The sequence below is a fragment of the Cydia amplana genome, chromosome 4, assembly GCF_948474715.1.
Source record: "Cydia amplana chromosome 4, ilCydAmpl1.1, whole genome shotgun sequence".
NCBI lineage: Eukaryota > Metazoa > Arthropoda > Insecta > Lepidoptera > Tortricidae > Cydia > Cydia amplana.
Window position 1 is genome coordinate 19385728 of NC_086072.1, and position 21485 is coordinate 19407212.

Sequence of the window (21485 nt, forward strand, 5' to 3'; positions counted from 1 at the left end):
CCGTTTAAAACGAATCCTCAGCCTGCAAGTAGCTACTTCCGAACCTCGACAATAATGTACTATAAAAAGTTTGGAACTTGTTAAATAATGGAATTTGTATGCAACATTGCAGTCCCGAAATCGAGACTGCAATGTTTTTAACTTTTTAATTTTTTGAATGACCATAAACTACGCACTTCGCGACCTATTTTTTAACCGGCAACGTCGACTTTGCCGTCCATTTTTGAGAAAAGACTGTTAAGCGAGACATGCCAGCGTATGAAATCGACCACCATGCCTGGGAAACCTTAGATGAAGACCGTGATGTCGAGGGGAAAAGGCTATGCGACCAAGCCTGGTTTAATGCTTTATACAGCAGAAGGTGTCGCAGAAAGCAATCCTGGACTGGAACCTCAGGTGGCATGAGCTTTCTCTGCCAAAAATGTGGGAGGTCTTGCTTATGCATCGGTCTACAGTCACCAAATCCGTTGTTTAAACAGCAATGCATAAATCGTCTGCAATAGACGCAAAGGCCTGTGATGATAATGTTTACCATAGAAAAATAAGTAAGCTGAGTTCCTCTTTGCCTTTATTTATGTTAGTGTGGGTCAAATCTTGGATGCAAAATTTGCCTCACCGATTTCCGATTGAGCTGAAATTTTGCATACATATGTAAATCGGGTGGCAATACAATATTTTGATGACATAGCGCTGATCTGATGATGGACAGAGGAGGTGGCTATGGGAATTCTGTGATAAAACAACGCAAACAATTTTTTTTTGCATAGACGCAACGCAAACAATTTTTTTTAGACTTGCAATCCGGAGGTCGCGGGTTCGAACCCGGCTCGTACCAATGAGTTTTTCGGAACTTATGTACGAAATATCATTTGATATTTACCAGTCGCTTTTCGGTGAAGGAAAACATCGCGAGGAAACCGTACTAATCCCAATACGGGTCTAGTTTACCCTCTGGGTTGGAAGGTCAGATGGCAGTCGCATTCGTAAAACTAGTGCCCACGCCAATTACTGGGATTAGTTGTCAAGCGGACCCCAGGCTCCCATGAGCCGTGGCAAAATGTCGGGATAACGCGAGGAAGATGATAATATTAGATTATTCTATTTCATTTTATTAGTTTATTCCACTGCTGTAAAATTTTGGTATCATCTTGGGTCGTCCCATTCGTTTTTCGTCAAGTTCTTAAATTAGTCCTATTCTGCTTTCGTCACTCATTCTACATTCGTCACAATCGTCGGTGGCTTTCAATGTAGAATGAGTGACGAAAGCAGAATAGGACTCATTTAAGAACTTGACGAAAAACGAATGGGACGACCCAGGATGATACCAAAATTTTTGTGTTTTGCTAATAAACGTATTTTTTTAATATTTTTTAGGCCGCGTGCCCGGGCTGCTAGCGGCGGCCCGCGACGCACCCTCGCTGCAGCAGTACGCCAGGCTCGGAGCCCTAGGCCGCGCCGTCGCTGACAACTCGGGCCAACCTAGCGTTAACCCCCTCAACTTGTAACTCTAAAAGGAACATCCGTAGAAATAGTAGTTTGTGTTACAAGGGATCAAAATGATATATTTCCGTCAAGGGCGTACATTGAATCCTGAATGAAGCGATGGATTCTAAAGTAGAATGTTAACGTGTGTTAACGTCCGAGACGAAATAATTTTGATACCGTGTGACACATACTGCTTTTCACATCAACTATGAGGAAAATGAAAAAATCTTAGTGTTGACACAATCTGATGCTTAAACAGATTATTTAAGCTAAAAAAATAATGTGCAAAAAAATTTAAAAATAGTGTGCTAGAACAGAAAAGTGTCACTTTGATCCCTCCTAGCAGGGATGAAAAGTGCCACTTTGATCCCTCCTAGCAGGGAAGAAAAAGCTCTTTTCCGAATAGGAGGTGTGAAAAATAATTTATTTGTCAGTCGAGTGCGAAAACCAGTTAGGTATTGAACACCTAAGACGTCAACTGACGCGCGTGGCCCCAACCCGACATCAACCTTCGTACATTCGAACAAGGTTCCAAGTGACGCGCCCCGCACGACAGACGTGACGTTTACAGGGTTAATGGGACAGCCAAATATAGTATTTGGGTCGGCCTATATGTCTGTGCCAAGACCGAGTCGAATCTAACCACAATGATATAGACCTTGCCAAAGAAAGCTATTAAAAGACAATGTAAACATACTCAACAACACTATTGACAACAATTAGTCTATATAAACATGCATGTGTTATGCAAACTTATAAAACCAATACTCTTATGTACTTGACTGAACAAAACTAAACTCAAGACAAAATCAGTCTTCAGGCAGCCTTAATAAAAGCTAAGAATACAGTGTCTAGATCTTAAAATCTCCTAAGCGACATCTAAACGTCCTATTAGTATAAGTTAGCCTAATAAAATCATGTGTTCGACTGTATTCAATCTTTTTGATTGCACAAAAACATTCGGACGACCGACCCTCTTCGGGTATGGATGTTCAACTGTGCCGAATGACCCAATCATGTAAATGTGAATGTATATTGTATAGTATATTTTCGACAGTTATATTTATTTTTAAATAGTATATTTTTAAGTATACATTGTTGTTTTCCTTACTTTCCTTAGAAGAACGTGTCTTTGAATAATAAATTGTTCCAAACACTAAGTGAGCTATACTAAGTACGATTCGCTGTGCAGTAGCAATATTTATTGTACAGTCGCTCCAATACTTCAGGGTATTACACGACAAGTATGACACGATTTGAACAAAATTGCAATGAGAAAAAAGAATATGAATATGATGAAAAATTACGAACAATCCTTTATTAAGGTAAGGACACATTCCACAAGCGTATTTTAATAAAGACAATTAACTAAGTTCAGAAATCGAAGCAAGGATCCAGAATTATTCCAGAAGACTAATAATCAAATCAATTTATTATTCAATTAAATTCGAAGAGTGTATTATTAAACAAATGCAAGCGTATAGGAGCGGCCTTAGTGCACGCTGCTCAAATTACTCCTGACCCCGACGCCACGCTGCACGCCCCGCAGAACGCTCCGCTTCGAGCGTAGGGTTGCCAGATCGAAAGCCGCTATTATCGGGAAAAAATATAAATTTTTCGGGATTTTGGGCCTAAGTCGGGAAAAAAAACCTATCAAATTAAATTAATTGTATTAAAAACAACGATATTTTACATTATTGGCACTATGTCAGCTGCTCTGCCCACTCTCGCCCGCGCGCGCGCTGACGGGCTCGACGCGGGTCGCTTACTCGCTCGACAACAGTTCGGAACTTGAAATTATTGATAACGTGAAGCTGTTTTTCGGGACAATTTTCACTTCGTCGGGAATCGGGAACACATGCTAAAAATCGGGAGAATCCCGCCGAATCCCGACCATCTGGCAACCCTATTCGAGCGTCCACTCAGGCCTTACACTTAGAGGTTTATATGAAAACAACTTTCTCACTTAACAACATAATTTATTTCAAATTCATATCTTACAACTATATTTACATGCACCTAAGTCAGTCTAGACATCGATCTGTATGGAGGAGTCCCACGCTTTGGCGTTGACTTGTTTGAGCGTGGCCCGAAGCGCCGTACCGGGGCCGAGCGCCGCGGTGAGCGGGAAGCGCTCGCCATGTGGCCGCGCGTATAGCGCGTGCAGCGTTTGTTCCCAACGCTGCGGGGACGCTGCGTGTTTGGCTAGCGTTTTTCGGACCTGTTGAAAATGTTGCATTTAAAAATAATTATCATACAACAGTACGTTCGGATTCCTTGATTTAAGGCTTATACGGTTACAGGGACGCTTTTTGTCAGCCCAGAGGGGAAATCAGATCTTATAAAGATTGGTGCTGTTTTCTGTTCAAGTTTCGCTACATCAAAGTAGTTAAGTATATAATCAAGATTCAAATTAAATTCAGAAATGGTACGCCCTACCCTACCCCTTTTCATACATAAGTATCGGGCGCCATTAGAAGAGTGTTTTATACCTACTGCTAGATTTCACTAGTAATATAAATTAAACTTCGTCGCTATACCCTTTGGCATCCACAGCTGACACCATTTTAACTCTTGGAACCTCAGCTTCACATGATTTTATCGCCTCTTTCTCGACTTCAGTACATTAGTAACGGGCGCCATTAATGGAGTATCAAAGACATAAGACAATTTATTTTACTAGTATGTAATATAAATAAATTAAACTTACTGCTCTAGCGTCGCTATAAGCTTTGGCTTCACATGATTTTAAAGCCTCTTTCAGTACATTAGTAACGGGCGCCATCAAGAGAGGTGTATGAAAGACGACTTATTTTACTAGTAATATAAATTAAACTCACCGTTCTAGCGTCGCTATAAGTGTAAGGCCTGAGTGGACGCTCGAGTTGGGCGTGCAGCGGGGCGGGGCGTGCGGCGTGCATGTTAAACAAATGCAAACGTATAGGAGCGGCCTTAGTGCACGCTGCTCAAATCACTTCCGCGCCCGATACGCCACGCTGCACGCCCCGCTGAACGCTCCGCTTCGAGTGTCCACTCGGGCCTTACACTAAGCCTTTGTTTCCACGGCAGACACAACTTTAACTCTAGACGCTTCCGCTTTACAAGACTTTCAGTAGGTACATTAGTAACGGGCGCCATGAGAGGAGTATGAAGGACGATTTATTTTACTAGTAATATTATTAATCATAAGACCTAGCATTAAGCATTGTACCTGACGTAAAATTCTATTTTTATCAATAAAGAATTTAATTGAATATATTAAACTCACCGCTCTAGCGTCGCCATAAGGTTTGGCATCCACAGCTGACACCACTTTAACTCTTGGAGCCTCCGCTTCACATGATTTTAGCGCCTCTTTCAGTACAATGGTGACGGGCGCTATGAGAGGTGTATGGAAGACGATTCACTTTACTAGTAATATATAATAAACTTACCGCTCTAGCGTCGCCATAAGGTTTGGCATCCACAGCTGACACCACTTTAACTCTAGGCGCCTTCGCTTCACATGATTTTAGCGCCTCTTTCAGTACATTAGTGACGGGCGCCATGAGAGGTGTATGGAAGACGATTCACTTTACTAGTAATATATAATAAACTCACCGCTCTAGCGTCGCCATAAGGCTTGGCATCCACAGCTGACACCACTTTAACTCTCGGCGCCTCCGCTTCACATGATTTTAGCGCCTCTTTCAGTACAATGGTGACGGGCGCCATGAGAGGTGTATAAAAGACGATTCACTTTACTAGTAATATATAATAAACTTACCGCTCTAGCGTCGCTATAAGGTTTGGCATCCACAGCTGACACCACTTTAACTCTTGGAGCCTCCGCTTCACATGATTTTAACGCCTCTTTCAGTACATTAGTGACGGGCGCCATGAGAGGAGTATGAAAGACGATACATTTTACTAGTAATATATATTAAACTTACCGCTCTAGCGTCGTTATAAGGTTTGGCATCCACAGCTGACACCACTTTAACTCTAGGCGCCTCCGCTTCACATGATTTTAGCGCCTCTTACAGTACAATGGTGACGGGCGCCATGAGAGGTGTATAAAAGACGATTCACTTTACTAGTAATATATAATAAACTTACCGCTCTAGCGTCGCCATAAGGTTTGGCATCCACAGCTGACACCGCTTTAACTCTAGGCGCCTCCGCTTCACATGATTTTAGCGCCTCTTTCAGTACATTAGTGACGGGCGCCATGAGAGGAGATGAAAGACGATTTATTTTACTAGTAATATAAATTAAACTCACCGCTCTAGCGTCGCCATAAGGTTTGGCATCCACAGCTGACACCACTTTTAACTCCAGGCGCCTCGCCTCCGCTTCACATGATTTTTAGCGCCTCTTTCAGTACATTAGTGACGGGCGCCATGAGAGGTGTATAAAAGACGATTCACTTTACTAGTAATATATAATAAACTTACCGCTCTAGCGTCGCCATAAGGTTTGGCATCCACGGCTGACACAACTTTAACTCTAGGCGCCTCCGCTTCACATGATTTTAACGTCTCTTTCAGTACATTAGTGACGGGCGCCATGAGAGGAGATGAAAGACGATTTATTTTACTAGTAATATATATTAAACTTACCGCTCTAGCGTCGTTATAAGGTTTGGCATCCACAGCTGACACCACTTTAACTCTTGGAGCCTCCGCTTCACATGATTTTAGCGCCTCTTTCAGTACATTAGTGACGGGCGCCATGAGAGGAGTATGAAAGACGATACATTTTACTAGTAATATATATTAAACTTACCGCTCTAGCGTCGCCATAAGGTTTGGCATCCACAGCTGACACCACTTTAACTCTCGGTGCCTCCGCTTCACATGATTTTAGCGCCTCTTTCAGTACATTAGTGACGGGCGCCATGAGAGGTGTATGGAAGGCACCGGCGGCACCAGCGACGCGCGCTGAGCGCCGAATGCCGAACTCTGAGCCGCGTTTCTCGAGGAATTTTAGGGCTTCTTCGTCGCCGCCGACTACCTTGTGGATAAACAAAAGAATTATAATTAATAAAAAATTAAGATCGTCATTTAGAACACGTATGAATGCACCTAATCGTGTCATGTTTGTGAACACGTTCGTATATAAAATAATTAACAGTATTTAATTTCAATATTTAATTTTAATAAATAGGTAGGTACTTACATACATTCGGTGTGATTTTGTGGGATGTTATGTAAGAATTATTGACACAGTGAAGTGACCCTTATTACAATGACATACGATCTAAGTTTGTTAAGTATGTCTCTATAGGAATTACCTTGCAGTGCGGGTATAGATAGTTGGTGACCTGACACACAGGGTCGGACAGGCCTTGTGTATGTAGGAACCATAGACACAGTGAACTGACCATTGTAATCCTTATTGCAATACAATACGGTCTAAGTGTGTTAAGTATGTTTCTATAGGAATTGTTAAGTATGTAAGTAAGTATGTTTCTATAGGGTTGCATGGAAGGAGCCTTCCCGCAAGACGCAATACGAGCAATTGATGTGTTTCTACAATACACCCATCTAGCGCACCCTGGGCAACTGTCAACACTTGTGCTGACCGGCAAATCCTTCCACCACGATGGTTTCTACATGTTCCGAGCAAGATCTACAGGACGCAACAGACAGGGCGTTAAGCGTCGCTACCTTCTGGTCCCTCTTTATATGACAAACGAAACCATCGACACGAGATGAAGAAGATAGGAATTACCTTGCAGTGTGGGTATAGATAGTTGGCGACCTGACACACAGGGTCGGACAGGCCTTGTTTGTAGGAATCATAGACACAGTGAACTGACCATTGTGATCCTTATTGCAATACAATACGGTCTAAGTTTGTTAAGTATGTCTCTATAGGAATTACCTTGCAGTGCGGATATAGATAGTTGGCGACCTGACACACAGGGTCGGACAGGCCTTGTTTGTAGGAATCATAGACGCAGTGAACTGACCATTGTGATCCTTATTGCAATACAATACGGTCTAAGTTTGTTAAGTATGTTTCTATAGGAATTACCTTGCAGTGTGGGTATAGATAGTTGGCGACCTGACACACAGGGTCGGACAGGCCTTGTTTGTAGGAATCATAGACGCAGTGAACTGACCATTGTGATCCTTATTGCAATACAATACGGTCTAAGTTTGTTAAGTATGTTTCTATAGGAATTACCTTGCAGTGTGGGTATAGATAGTTGGCGACCTGACACACAGGGTCGGACAGGCCTTGTTTGTAGGAATCATAGACGCAGTGAACTGACCATTGTGATCCTTATTGCAATACAATACGGTCTAAGTTTGTTAAGTATGTTTCTATAGGAATTACCTTGCAGTGTGGGTATAGATAGTTGGCGACCTGACACACAGGGTCGGATAGGCCCCGTGTTTCTGCGTGTTCCCTTGCGCGAAGCATTGCGTGAGGCAGGTTAGCGTCGGCGGCCAGCCATACTGTTAGCAAAGCCTGCGGACAAATGTGACACAATTATAGTTTTTCTTTAAGTAAATAAAGAATTCTTTATGTATATACACAAACATATTAACAATATGTCATCAGCCAATGTGAGAAGTCATTATATTTGGTTTATACAATAGTTTACTGTCTTTGGTGAGACTTGAACTCACGACTACTGGATCACTAGCATAGCGCTCTGCCATCTGAGCTACCAAGACCTCATCCATGGACAGCAAGTATTTCCACTCTAAGAACAATAGATCAGTGGTTCCCAAAGTTGACTGGGACCTACCTAATAAAAACTGCAATTTTCGGGACCCAACTCTTGGCCGTCTTAAAAGGGCATAATATATTACTGGCAACGCTCAGCTCAGATTTCCTAGTAGTTTCAGGGCCCACTTAATATTCGCTCGCGACCCATAGTTTGGGAAATGCTGCAATAGATTATAAGTCGAAAATAGAAACAGGGCTAGCCCTGGTGTCTACCCGGGGTGCGTATCATAATGAATACGCACTTTTGGTATAATTTCAATTTACAAACGTTCAAAACGTATACTAATCTTATGTATAATGCACTAAATCTATATTTTCAATAAGGATAACATAAAAATAATATAACATACACTATACATACAGCTGTTTGGTATAAAATACAAATAAACTAATTACATTTAATATAACATTCATTATGCATATAAATTAAAATAATGAATAACATCTCATATAAATATCTGAACAAAACACCAGTAAAATTATTTGGATAGCTCAGTATTTCATAGGTCATCGAAACTAATTACTGTCAGAAAAGTAGGTTAGGTTAGGTCAGAACTGTGACCCCTTCGAATTGCTGTCACCTTGCCGTGGTGAAGGGGCTTGCGTGCTCCAGTGACCCTCAGGGCTATGCCGGATAGGGCCTCCCAAGCCGGACAGGCCTGAGGAGAGGGGCCAGACTAAGAACAGCACACGGGGGGCGGCTCCGCGTGTCCCTCTGAAACCAGCAGAGGGCACAGTGCGAGACGCCCGGTTGGGCGGACTTGGAGCTCCATGCAAGAGCTGCCATAGGTGGCTTGTCCACCAGGCGCGATGTTGTGGCTACGGCCACCGTCGGGCAACTCGTAACCCGCACTGAGCGGACCGAGGACCTTCCTCACTGAGCGGAAGGTCACGTGGAGTTAACCACTATAAAAAATCCCCAATCCTAAGGTGTGACTGGCGTGCCGATGGGATGCATGGCTGGGGGGAGCCCAGTCCCAAACGTCAGAAGGGGGGCATACCCCTTAAAAATAGCAGAAAATGAGTGGCCAGAAAATGAGAAAACTACCCCAGGAGGTTCCAATCCTCCGTGTCACCACAGAACGGGCAAGTGCCCGCGCTGTGGTGACATGCCGCCCACCGTATTCTGGGGGGGCACACCACTCTAGACGGGAAACCAACGACCATAGCAAATGTTTACTTGACATCGATGCATGCGAATTAGTTTTAAGGTTGCGCGGAGGAGGGGACGAGGATGGTGCGAGAAGGGCTGCTGCGGCAACATCTTCAAGCCCCCCACCGATGGAGTTCCGCCCTGTCCGGGACAACCGAGGGCGCTCTGTAAGCCATGCCATCCCCGATGGCAGGGACGGAGAGGAGCAGGCACCCGTGGTACCGCAAGAATACGTGCGGTCACCCACGCCAATCCCCACGAGGGTGTTTTGTGGGAGAAGGGCTCGCGGCGGGCTGGAAATGTTCCCGTCAGGTAACGAGGAATTCTTTTCCCCCAGAAAAGTAGACATGCGCGACCTGCCTGGTGGGGACGTTTACTGGTCGCCGCTGCAAACTGACACCGAAAGCGAGACGGGCGACTGCGACGGCTCGCTGCATGGTCCCACCTCCGGCCAACCCGGGGAAGTGCGGAAGCGGCTGTTGAGCGAGGAAGACGGGTCGGGGGCATCTGATGGTGATGCTTCCGTCTCCGGAGCAAGGCCCGGGTACGGGCCAAATAAGAGAGGACGAGGCATCTATGTGGGTGCGGCCCGGGCCAAAGCTAAATACTCGAAGCCGGAGCAACCACTCGAGACCACCCCACAACCCACGGAGGTCATGGCGGGGCCCCCGATTACAGCTGCCCCCCCGCGGAGAAAATCTCTCCCGGACTTACGGGTGGTTCTGACCCGCTGCGATCGTGAGCTTGTGGCCCAGGCACTTTCTCACGAGAGCGGTGAATTGAGGTCAGAGATGGCGACCCCTAATGCAAAAGAACGGGAAGCCCGCGTTGCCGAAAAAGAGGTGGATTGCATATCCGCTGTGGAGAGCGTGGCATTGAGCTCTGAACCAGCTCACGGTAACGACCATGGTGATAGACGGGCTGAGGTGAACTGCAGCTCCTTGAGTGACAGTGACCACGGGCAACTATGGCAAGGTAGTCTGTCACAGGAGTCACAGGGATCGGACTCTGAGGGGGTCCTCAAGAAGCAAGTCCAGTCCAAGTCTAAGCGAGGACGCAGTCGGCCCTCTTCCACAGGCTTTGGACTGGCCTCGCAAATCTTGGATGATTTCCGCCGCAAAGAGGTAGACAAAGCTAAAGCTGACGCGGAATTAGAAGACATGACCATCCGCATGCGGCCAAAGGAAAAGCATGGAGACTCACATGGCTCTGACATAGAAGACCAGCTCATGTCAGCACTAAACACACAAGTGCTCGACAGCGTGGCAGTTGTAAAAAAAGTCATTGCCACGTCAAAGAACCTGAAAGGTACCCACCAGAGGAAGCTGAAGGACGCTGCCGCTGCCATCACGGATTTTGCCCAGGTGATGCTGGCCCGTACCACCACGGAGGAAACGAAGAAACTGCAGCGGGTCATCGCTCGGCTGGAGTCGCAAATGGCGGATCTCCTAAAGGATCAGGCGGAGCTAAGAAACGAGCTGCGGCTCGCAAGAACAGCTCCTCCCTCTGAGATCCCGGCATCACAAGGACCACTTATGATGAAGGGAAGTATCTCCCAACAGGAAGCTGAGAGCGCGGTGATGGTTAGTGTGGGGAAAATGATAGACGCCAGGCTAGAAGCACTGGAGGACAGGCTCCTACCAACTAAGACGGTAAGGCCAACACTGGTCTCAGACGAGGCAAAGCAGGTGGCACCACAGGCTACCAGCAATGCGAATAGAAGGCAAGCAAATCCGCCCCCCACGAAACCCTCAGCTGGTTCAGCTCCCAGTGGCCTGCAACCAGCTACGGCTCTCACTAATAACAAGAAGCCGGCGAAGAAGAAAGGCAAGAAAGAAGAGAGGACGGCGCAATCCGTGGAAGCCCCACTGGAGGCCCGCGCATTGCAACCGGCCACAACAAAAACAAAGAACGGCTGGGAAACGGTCACCAAGAAGAAGGGCAAAAAGAAGACTGCAGCTAATCTTCCCACACAGCCGCAGCAGGCACCCCGCAAGAGGACCCGCAAACTGCGACCTCCAAGTTCTGCGGCAGTTGTCCTTAGGCTAAATCCAGAAACCGGAGACGGGAGAACCACCTACGCGGACATTATCAAAGAGGCCAGGTCAAAAATTGATCTAGGAGAGCTGGAAATCCAGGGAGTGCGGTTTAAGAGAGCAGTCACGGGAGCCATCATTTTAGAGGTACCCGGTGCAACCAGCGGCGAGAAAGCAGATGCTCTTGCCAACAAACTGAGGGAGAAGCTAAACAATGACATTGTCCAAGTGACCAGGCCGACAAAATGCGCTGAAGTGCGAATCTCGGGACTGGATGACTCTGTCACGCCTGAGGATGTCAAGGATGCCGTGGCCAAAGTGGGTGGGTGCACCTTAGCCCAAATCAAGTGCGGTGAAATCCGACAGGACTTTTCCAGCCTTGGCTCAGTATGGGTGCGCTGCCCAATCACGACGGCCAAAAAGCTAACCGAGGGCGGCCGTCTACTTGTGGGCTGGGTCTCGGCAAGGGTACAGCTGCTGGACCAAAAGCCCATGCGCTGCTTCCGCTGCCTCGAAGCGGGTCACGTGCGCGCGCAGTGTAAGGCTGAGGTGGACCGAAGCGATTTATGCTTCCGCTGCGGCCAGTCTGGCCATAAAGCGGCCACGTGCTCTGCCACGCCGCACTGCGCTGTCTGTGCAGCGGCTGACAAACCAGCAGAGCACACGATCGGAAGCAAAAGGTGCGTTGCTTCCAAAAATAATAAGAAGGGGAAGAGGAATGGTGATGGCTCCCGGGGACCCTCACAATCTGTCCACCCACCCGCCACTGGTCTGGCCGGGGTTGAGACGGCAGTGCCAATGGAAACAATATAATGGGACTAAATTTCTTGCAGGCGAATCTCAACCACTGCTTACGAGCTCAGGACCTTTTGCTCCAGAGCATGGCGCAGTGGCTGGCACATGTGGCTATCGTCTCCGAGCCCTACTTTATCCCCCAAAGAGACTCTTGGGCTGGGGACCAGGACGGTCTGGTTGCGATAGTCACGCAAACAGCTGCTGGCTCACCACCTTTTGAAAAGGTAGAGAAAGGAAAGGGTTTCGTGGCTGCGCTCATCGGCGGCATCACAGTAGTCGGTGTCTATTTTTCGCCCAATAGAAGCCTGGCTGAATTCGAATCCTTTTTGGCAGATGTGGGGGTGGTTATTGGTCGATGCCACCCACGCCCCGTGCTTGTTGCCGGCGATCTAAACGCCAAATCCGTGGCGTGGGGATCGCCGTCAACGGACACCCGCGGACGCGAACTGGAGGAATGGGCGATCGCATCAGGGCTGGCTGTGCTTAACCAGGGCTCGGTTAATACATGCGTGCGGCAACACGGTGGCTCCATCGTGGACGTGACGTTCGCAAACGCTGCCCTGGTGAGACGTGTCCAAGATTGGCAAGTGCTCGAAAATGTGGAGACTATGTCGGACCATAGGTATATCCAATACAAGGTCTCCGAGCTCCCAGATGCATCAAGCGGGCCGATTAGTCAGTCGCTGCCAGGTGATGGACCACGATGGGCGTTAAAACGCCTGGACAGAGATGCGCTCGTCCTTGCGGCTGAAGTTCAGGCATGGAACCCGGCCCGAGAAGACCCAATAGACGTGGACGTAGAGGCGCAGTGGTTTGGCGAGGTCATGACAAACATTTGTGACGCAGCGATGCCACGGTCTAAGCCCTTCCCTCCTAAACGACAAGTCTATTGGTGGTCTGTGGAGCTCGAACAGCTCCGTAAGTCCTGCGTTGTGGCGAGGCGCCAATACAGTCATCAGCGAAGGAGAAGGCTTAGAGATACTGTCCGGGAGACAGAACTGTATGTACTCTACAAAGAGCGTAAAAAAACCCTTCAGATTGCAATAAAACAGGCGAAGGAAGCCGCACACCATGAAATGATAGAGTCGCTAAATAATGACCCGTGGGGGCGCCCATATAAAATGGTCCGAAGCAAACTCCGCTCCTGGTCTCCTCCCCTAACGCGAAGTCTCGAGCCGGAGTTCCTACGAGACGTGGTTGAAGCGCTATTTCCGACCTGCGATAACTTTGTGCCCCCTTCAATGGCACCACCATCCGCAGCGAGAAATGAAGAGGAGGAAGTACCCGATGTTTCCGAAGGTGAGCTCGGAGCAGCTGTGCTAAGGCTGAAGGCAAAAAACACAGCCCCGGGCCCGGACGGCATACCGGGCCGTGCCTTGGTCTTGGCCAGCAAGGTGCTAGAACCGAAAATACTGAGAATGTTCTCAGCATGCTTTCAACAAAGCAGATTTCCACGGCAGTGGAAAACCGGCAAGCTGGTCCTGCTAAAAAAGGGAGGGCGCCCGGCAGAGTCTCCATCTGCTTACCGCCCAATAATCCTACTTGATGAAGTCGCAAAGCTTTTTGAACGCGTAATAGCCAACCGCCTCATCAAGCACCTCACACGTGTCGGACCTGATCTCGCAGACAATCAGTTCGGATTCCGTGGTGGCCGCTCTACAGTCGGTGCCATTCTTCGTGTTAAGGCCCTGGCGGATGAAGCGGTGTCCAGAGGAGAAGTCGTCTTGGCAGTATCGCTAGACATTGCAAATGCGTTCAACAGCTTGCCATGGAGCTGCGTTAAGGAGGCGCTGCGATACCACCAGGTGCCAGAATACATGTGGCGGATTATCGACTCGTACCTTTCTGAAAGGTATGTCACATACCCGGGTCCAAACCAGTGGGCAAGATGCCCGATGTCCCGCGGTGTTCCACAGGGGTCGGTCCTTGGGCCGCTTCTGTGGAATATTGGGTATGATTGGGTCCTACGAGGTGCAACTCTGAATGGCATAGATCTCACCTGTTATGCCGATGACACCTTGGTAACAGCTCGAGGAACCAATTTTAGGCAAGCGGCTATACTGGCAACAGCAGGAGTCGCGCATGTCGTTAGCCAAATCCAGCGATTGGGATTGAAAGTGGCCCTACATAAATCGGAAGCCCTGTGCTTCCATGGGCCCCGAAATGCTCCTCCACCTGATGCCAACATAGTGGTAGGTGGATCCAGGATAAGCGTAGAGTCCAATATGAAGTACCTCGGTCTCGTCCTCGATAGCAGGTGGACATTCCGTGCTCACTTCAAACACCTGTTGCCGAAACTGCTGGGAGCAGCTGGCGCCTTAGGGCGTATACTTCCGAACACGGGGGGGCCCAAGGCGTCATGTCGACGGCTCTATATGGGAGTCGTGAGATCTATGGCCCTATATGGAGCACCAGTATGGGGTGATATACTGAAGAAGGCGGAAATATCCCTCTTAAGAGCACCGCAGAGAGCTATGGCCACAAGAACCGTACGCGGGTATCGTACAATTTCCTTTGAAGCGGCATGCGTGCTGGCTGGGTCTATTCCCTGGGACCTCGATGCGAGAGCCCTCGCAGCGGTTTACCGCTGGCGCGAGGAGGCACGCGAGGGACGTGAGCCACGAGCACTAAGAGAGAGCGAAGGATGGCGCGACACAATCCGCCTTGAAATGATACAGATCTGGGAGCATCGGCTGGCCCATCCTAGTGCGGGCCATAAAACCGTCGAGGCTATTCGCCCGGTCTTAAAACAGTGGCTTGATCGGGACCACGGCCCTATGACCTTCCGGCTGACACAGATCCTTTCGGGACACGGTTGTTTCGGATGGTATTTACATCGAATAGCGAGGAGGGAACTAACTGCAGAATGTCACCACTGTAGGAACTGCCCAGAGGAGAGCGCCCAGCATACGCTGGAGCATTGCCCTGCCTGGAATGAGGAACGCCGAGCGCTCACGGCTGCAGTGGGTAGCGATCTCTCGCTGCCTACACTAGTCCGCAGGATGGTGGACAGTGATGCGTCCTGGAGGGCCGTGCTTAAGTTTTGCGAAGCGGTAATTGCAAAAAAAGAAGCGGCGGAGCGCGAAAGGGAAGCTGACCCTGCTTCCCAACCTATGCGTCGCAAGCGAATAGGGCAGCGGCGGTTGGCGTATGACCGCCGTCTCCCTCCTTAAGGGTACCTGTGGGCGATAGACTCGGGGACGTCTGTCGCCTACACAAGGGTCCCTGTGTGGGCAGGCGAGCCGCTCCCGCGGTGCGGCCACAATGAGGAACGGGGGAACAAAAGTTCCTCCCAAGTCGTGTCCGAAATATATTCGGACTGCCGCTGGCGAGGTTGCGGAAGCTTGCTTCGGCTGTCCCTGTGACCTCGCCTCATAGCGTAGAGGTGGCAAACAGAGGGGTTTTTAGTGGGTAAACCATACACGGGAGTCCCACATAACCACTGGGGCCCGTCCCCTCGCCCCGGTGGTATGCGCAACGCATTTTCCCCTCTTCAAAAAAAAAAAAAAAAAAAAAAAAGGTCAGAACTGTGACTCCCCAGGAAAAGAAACTGCTACCAGAAAAGTAGGTTAGGTTAGATTAGAACCGTGACTCCTCAGAAATAGAAACTGCTACCAGAAAAGTAGGTTAGGTTAGGTTTGAATTATGTGACCCCCTCAGTGAAAGAAACTGCTACGAGAAAAGTAGGTTAGGTTAGAATTGTTACCCCACAGAAAAAGAAACTGCTACCATAAAATAGGTTAGGTTAGGTTAGAACTGTGACCTCCCACAGAAAAAACTGCTACCAGAAAAGTAGGTTAGGTTAGAACTGTGACCCCTCAGAGAAAGAAACTGTTGCCAGAAAAGTAGGTTAGGTTAGGTTAGAACTGTGACCCCCCACAGAAAAAACTGCTACCAGAAAAGTAGGTTAGGTTAGGTTAGAACTGTTACCCCGCAGAAAAACACAAGGTTAGGTTTATTGCGTGGTATTTGTTTTGTATATTATATTATTTCAAAGTTATACCTTTTTATACTTATCATAAACGGTATTATATGTAAAGTTCATTATACATTATAAAATTATAGAATTCATTGTTATACGTATTGCACGTTATACTTATTGCACGTTATGCCATTCAAAATTATACTAATTGAATTTATATATTCTGAGCAATATATTATAGGTTTGTATACGTTCTATTGCTTACCCGTCTACCCGAGTACCTGAAAATGGTAATCTAGAAGTACAGGTTAAGTAGACACTGTTTATAAGCATCTTCTATTCTGATCGAATTTAAATTGTTATGAGACATACTAACATTGAATAATTTTATGGTTAGACTCACTTTTGTTTTAAGTCACTCGCGCGACATGTTTCGGAGAGCCTAGGTCTCCTTTCTCAAGCACTAACAGTGCGAGTAGCGCTCACGACGGCCGTGTATCGCGTCTTTCAATCTTTTATCCTGCTTTTAATTTTTACCACACCTGAGGCAATGATTTATAACTCAAGATAGGTTATAGGCGTTCCAAAATTGAAGCGCTCACCTTGTGACAAATTGGACAAGTTGCCTTTAGTCGCGGCTGGACAAGCGAGAAATGTGCACGTGCTAACCGAAAGAGAAAGAGACGACCTTATGTTTAACAACGAGTGTGACAAAGATGAATGGAATGAGAAAATTAATGAAAAATAACAGATTTCTTCGTAGGCACAGAAATAAATATGGAAGTATTTTTTGTGCATCTCAAGTATGAGTATAACCTATCTATAGTTTTATATTATCATTGACCTGAGGACGTTCCTTCGCCGCCGCCGCCATAGCGGTCTGCCGTATCTCGGCGAGCCGCAGCGCGCGCTCTAGCGGCAGCGCGCCCGCCCACACGAGCGCCGTGAGCTCCCCGAGCGAGAACCCCGCCGCCGCCCGCGCCCGCTCCAGCGCCGCCGGCCGCGTGTCGCGCAGCGCCTCCAGCGCGGCCAGGGACGTCACCACGATGGCCGGCTGGCAGCGCGCGTTCAGCTCGTCCGCTGGGCCTTCGGTGCACACGCGCCAGACATCCCATCTGTGAAACAGAAATAATTATAATCAGGGTTTGAATGATAATTATCAATGATAGTTATCTTGATAACTATTTGATAATAACCTAAAATATAAAAAGCACTAATCATTTTTTTACTATCTAGGAATTCAAAGAAAATAAATATAGTACCATCCATACCTGGGATAATTATCGGATATTTATAGCGATAATTATCAAGGACTATAATTATCTGGATAATTTCGAACCCTGATTATAATACATATATCAATAAATCATCAGGTGACAACTAAAACTCAGTAATTACTATCACAAGTTAAGAGTCGTAGTGGACTGTGCTAGTATCGAGACGAGGTTAATTTTTGTTTAAGTATTTGTTTGCAATTATAAGTGAGAATTGGTTGTCACCTGACAATATTCATAAAAATAATTACACTTCTATTGAGCATGATGATGCTACTCTCCCTCTCCTAATAGTAGACTGTTATTAACCAAGGGATGAAATGCACCCCTTTCTGCCGGAATATTTTCTGAGTCAGCAACAATAATTCGAGCCAGAAAACCGAGTTAACCCTTAAATCGACAGAAAACACGAAAAGTTGTGAGTTCAAAGTGCTCAAACCTCCTTGGCGCTCAATATAATATTAGCAATGATTCTGGTTAAGAAACAAATACAAAAAGATGGTCAACTTTATAGAATTCGAAGTTTAATCAGAATGGTAACTATACAACGAATTCATTTTAAAACTAAATTTCATTGACAGTCATAAAAATTTGTAAAAATTTATTTGGGAAGTAAATTTACAGCTTTCAACCTGCTCTATAGATAAACAATTATTTAATTTTTTATTTATTTAAGCCTTTTATTTTTCCTTAAATAGTTTGCATAATAAAAGTTTTCTATTATTATTGTTGTTTATTTTACTATATTAAGGACCCCTGTCGGGTATAGGCCTCCTCCAAATCTTTCCACCTTTCTCGGCCTTTAGCCTTGATTAGCCAATTTTCTCCAGCTGTGGCTATGATATCCCTGGACCATCTTGTTATGGGTTTTCCCGCCTTCCTTTTGCCATGGGGTCCTGGCCACTTTGTGACTTTGTTGGTCCATCTGTCATCTGTCAATCTTCCTATGTGGCCGGCCCATCTCCACTTCTGTTTCAGCGCAAACTCGAGTGCATCTATGATGTTTGTTTGGGATCGGATGTACTTGCTGTTAACCTTGACATATCAATAATACAAGTTCACGCCCCAACATTAGAATCAAGTGACAGTGAAATAGAAGACTTCTACAAAGTAGTCAGAGAAGCCCAAGAAATATCAAATAAAACCCAGATCATACTGGGCGATTTCAACGCAAAAATAGGCATTCCAAAATCCACTGAAACGTTAGTTGTTGGAAAATACGGTACAGGAAATCGAAACCATAGGGGTGAGCGACTGATGCAATTCGCTATGGAACAACACATGAAAATAATTAATACAATGTTTACTATGAAACACAACAGGAGATGGACGTGGATCTCACCCAACCAACAAACAAAAAATGAAATTGATTTTATACTCTCAAATAAACCAAGTAATTTCACAAACATAGAGTTTTTGAACACATCCTTCCCATCTGACCACAAAATGGTAAGAGGAACATACGTATCCAATAACAGTAATAAATCCAGAAAAAACTTTAAAACACTCCCCAAAGTACCTAAAAGCGAAGAAGACATTAAAAACTATCTATCCAGACTCGATGAAAACCTATCACAAGTGATAAAGGACCCTGCGAAAACCATTCAAGACTACTACAACAAATTGGAAAAAAGCATCATTGACGCAGCAAAAATAGAACCTACCAAAATCCAACCTTACACAATATTACAAACGGAGACTAGGGACCTCATCAAGAGACGAACAGAACTACTAAGAAAACCACACAGATCGAGCCAAGAAAAAGCACAACTAAGCACCTTATTCAAAGTCACAAATAAAGCTATCCGCAAAGACTATGAAAACCATAGAAAGAAAATTATAGAAAAAAATATTGTGTCACATAGAAGCATAAAAAAAGGTTTAAAGGAACTTCACTCACAGAAAAACTGGATTCAACAACTTAATGAAGAAGACAAGAAAATGGTTACACGGGCCGATATACTAAAAACAGCAACCAATTTCTACCAACACCTTTATAAAAAAAGGAATGATGATATCAACAAGTTCAACAACTCTGAAGATACAGAAACCCAATCAGAAAACGCAAACAATACCATACAACTAATTGAGGAAAATGAAGTCTTAAAACATATTAAGAACCTAAAAAAAGACAAAAGCCCTGGCCCCGACGGCATCAGCAACGAACTTCTAAAAATGGGAGCCAAACTGCTTGTAACACCACTGACCAAACTGTTTAACATGATTATACAATCTGAGGAAACTCCCAAGCAATGGCACACATCAGACATTACAATTTTATACAAAAAGGGTGACCCAAAAAATATAAGTAACTATCGGCCCAAAAGCCTGCTAGCATGCACTTACAAGCTTTTCACGTCTCTGCTCGTAAATAAAATAACAAGGCAAATCGATAACCTCCAACCAGTTGAACAAGCTGGGTTCCGGGCAGGCTACTCAACAACAGACCATATCCACACAATGGAACAAATCATAGAACGATACAAAGAATATAACAAACCTCTTTATGTAGCCTTTATAGACTACACCAAGGCATTCGACAGCATCTCCCACAACGCCATCTGGAAGGCCCTCAACGACTGTAAGATAAACTCCAAATACATCAATACTCTAAGGAATATATATGAAAACAGTACTAGCAGAGTTAAACTCGAAACAAGAGGAAAAGAATTCATAATAGGCAGAGGTGTCCGACAAGGGGACCCAATGTCACCAAAGTTATTCATAGCGGTGCTACAAAACATATTCTGCCAGCTGGACTGGGATACTAAAGGAATTAAAGTATTTGATAAACGCTTAAGTCATTTACGATTCGCGGACGATATAGCTATATTCTCAGAAAATACCAACACTCTACAAATAATGCTAAATGAGCTAAATGAGGAAAGCTGTAAAGTCGGTTTGGAAATGAACCATACAAAAACCAAAATTATGACTAACAGAGCCCCTACAAAAATACACATACAAGGCAAAGAACTCGAATTTGTAGACCACTACATATACTTGGGCAAGAGAATATCCTTTGACACTGACAGCAACAGCCAAGAGATAGACCGCAGAATCCAAATCAGCTGGAGGAAGTATTGGAGCTTTAAAGAGCTTCTAAAAGGAAACTACAGTCTCAAACACAAGAAAACAATAATGGACACATGCATCTTACCATGCCTTACATACGGTTCTCAAACTTGGGTGCACACAAACAAGAACAAATTAAAGATAAGAACATGCCAGAGAGCAATGGAAAGGAGCATTCTCAGCATAAAACTAAAGGAGATAAACAATTAGCCAGAGTCAACATATGAGAAATTAAATTTACATTTTACAATAATCATGCCAATATATCTCTTTGCTTCACAAAATATAGCTGTCACAGGCTCGGTTTTGCAAATATCTTTGGGATCTTAAGATTACAAGGACTGCTTAAATTGTCCAACATGTTGTAAGTCAGGTCATAAGTCTTTGGGTTAGCATTACATATTACGCACCCCAGTATTTTAGAAGCAAGTTCATAAAGGTCTCTGGCAGCCGGCAAGTGCGCCAACTTGCGGCCCATGCCGACGCGCTGCGAGCCTTGTCCCGGGAACAGAAGCACCGTAGTATCCGCGGGCTCCACCCGTCGTACCGGCGCCTCAGGACCGCGGCGCGCATACGGTTGTGTGGCCCATTGCAACTCTCCCTCGCCCTGCGCAGCCGGCTCCCCGTACGTGGCAGCGCCGTCAAGTAGCCGCTTTAAGGGACTGTCGTCACCGCTCGCCAGGCCCCGGCGGAGCGAGCCCGCGCTCCATACCCGCCTCGCACAGAGCATCCGTACGATACAAACTTAACCTAAAAGTAGAATCACAGTTGGCATTATGTTATTTCGTTAAATATGGTTAATTCGTATTTCATAACTGTTTTCGTAACCATAAATATTGTTCCTAAAAAAGTTAAAACCATTAATTACCGTGGTATTTGTAGAGAAAACTTCATTAAACTTTTGCACAAACATTCACCCTTCTGACAGCTTTGAGGCGTTTTTTTTAACTTCTTTTTTTGTCATTTTACATCGCTCAAATTTCGCATCACTATTTGAGTTCAATTTATTTGACATACAT

At 45.8% G+C, this 21485-nt stretch overlaps 1 protein-coding gene across 1 annotated transcript; it reads right to left on the reverse strand.

The window, feature by feature from the left end:
• Positions 1-3506: 3506 nt before the first annotated feature.
• LOC134647392 (probable malonyl-CoA-acyl carrier protein transacylase, mitochondrial) lies at positions 3507-21389 on the reverse strand. The gene is made up of 6 exons (XM_063501740.1): positions 21335-21389; positions 20877-21216; positions 16962-17232; positions 7813-7947; positions 6253-6480; positions 3507-3706 (listed from the first exon to the last, which is right to left on the reverse strand). The coding sequence occupies exons 2-6, from the start codon at positions 21194-21196 to the stop codon at positions 3515-3517; spliced, it is 1146 nt and encodes a 381-aa protein (XP_063357810.1). The 5' UTR covers positions 21197-21216; positions 21335-21389; the 3' UTR covers positions 3507-3514.
• Positions 21390-21485: the final 96 nt, after the last annotated feature.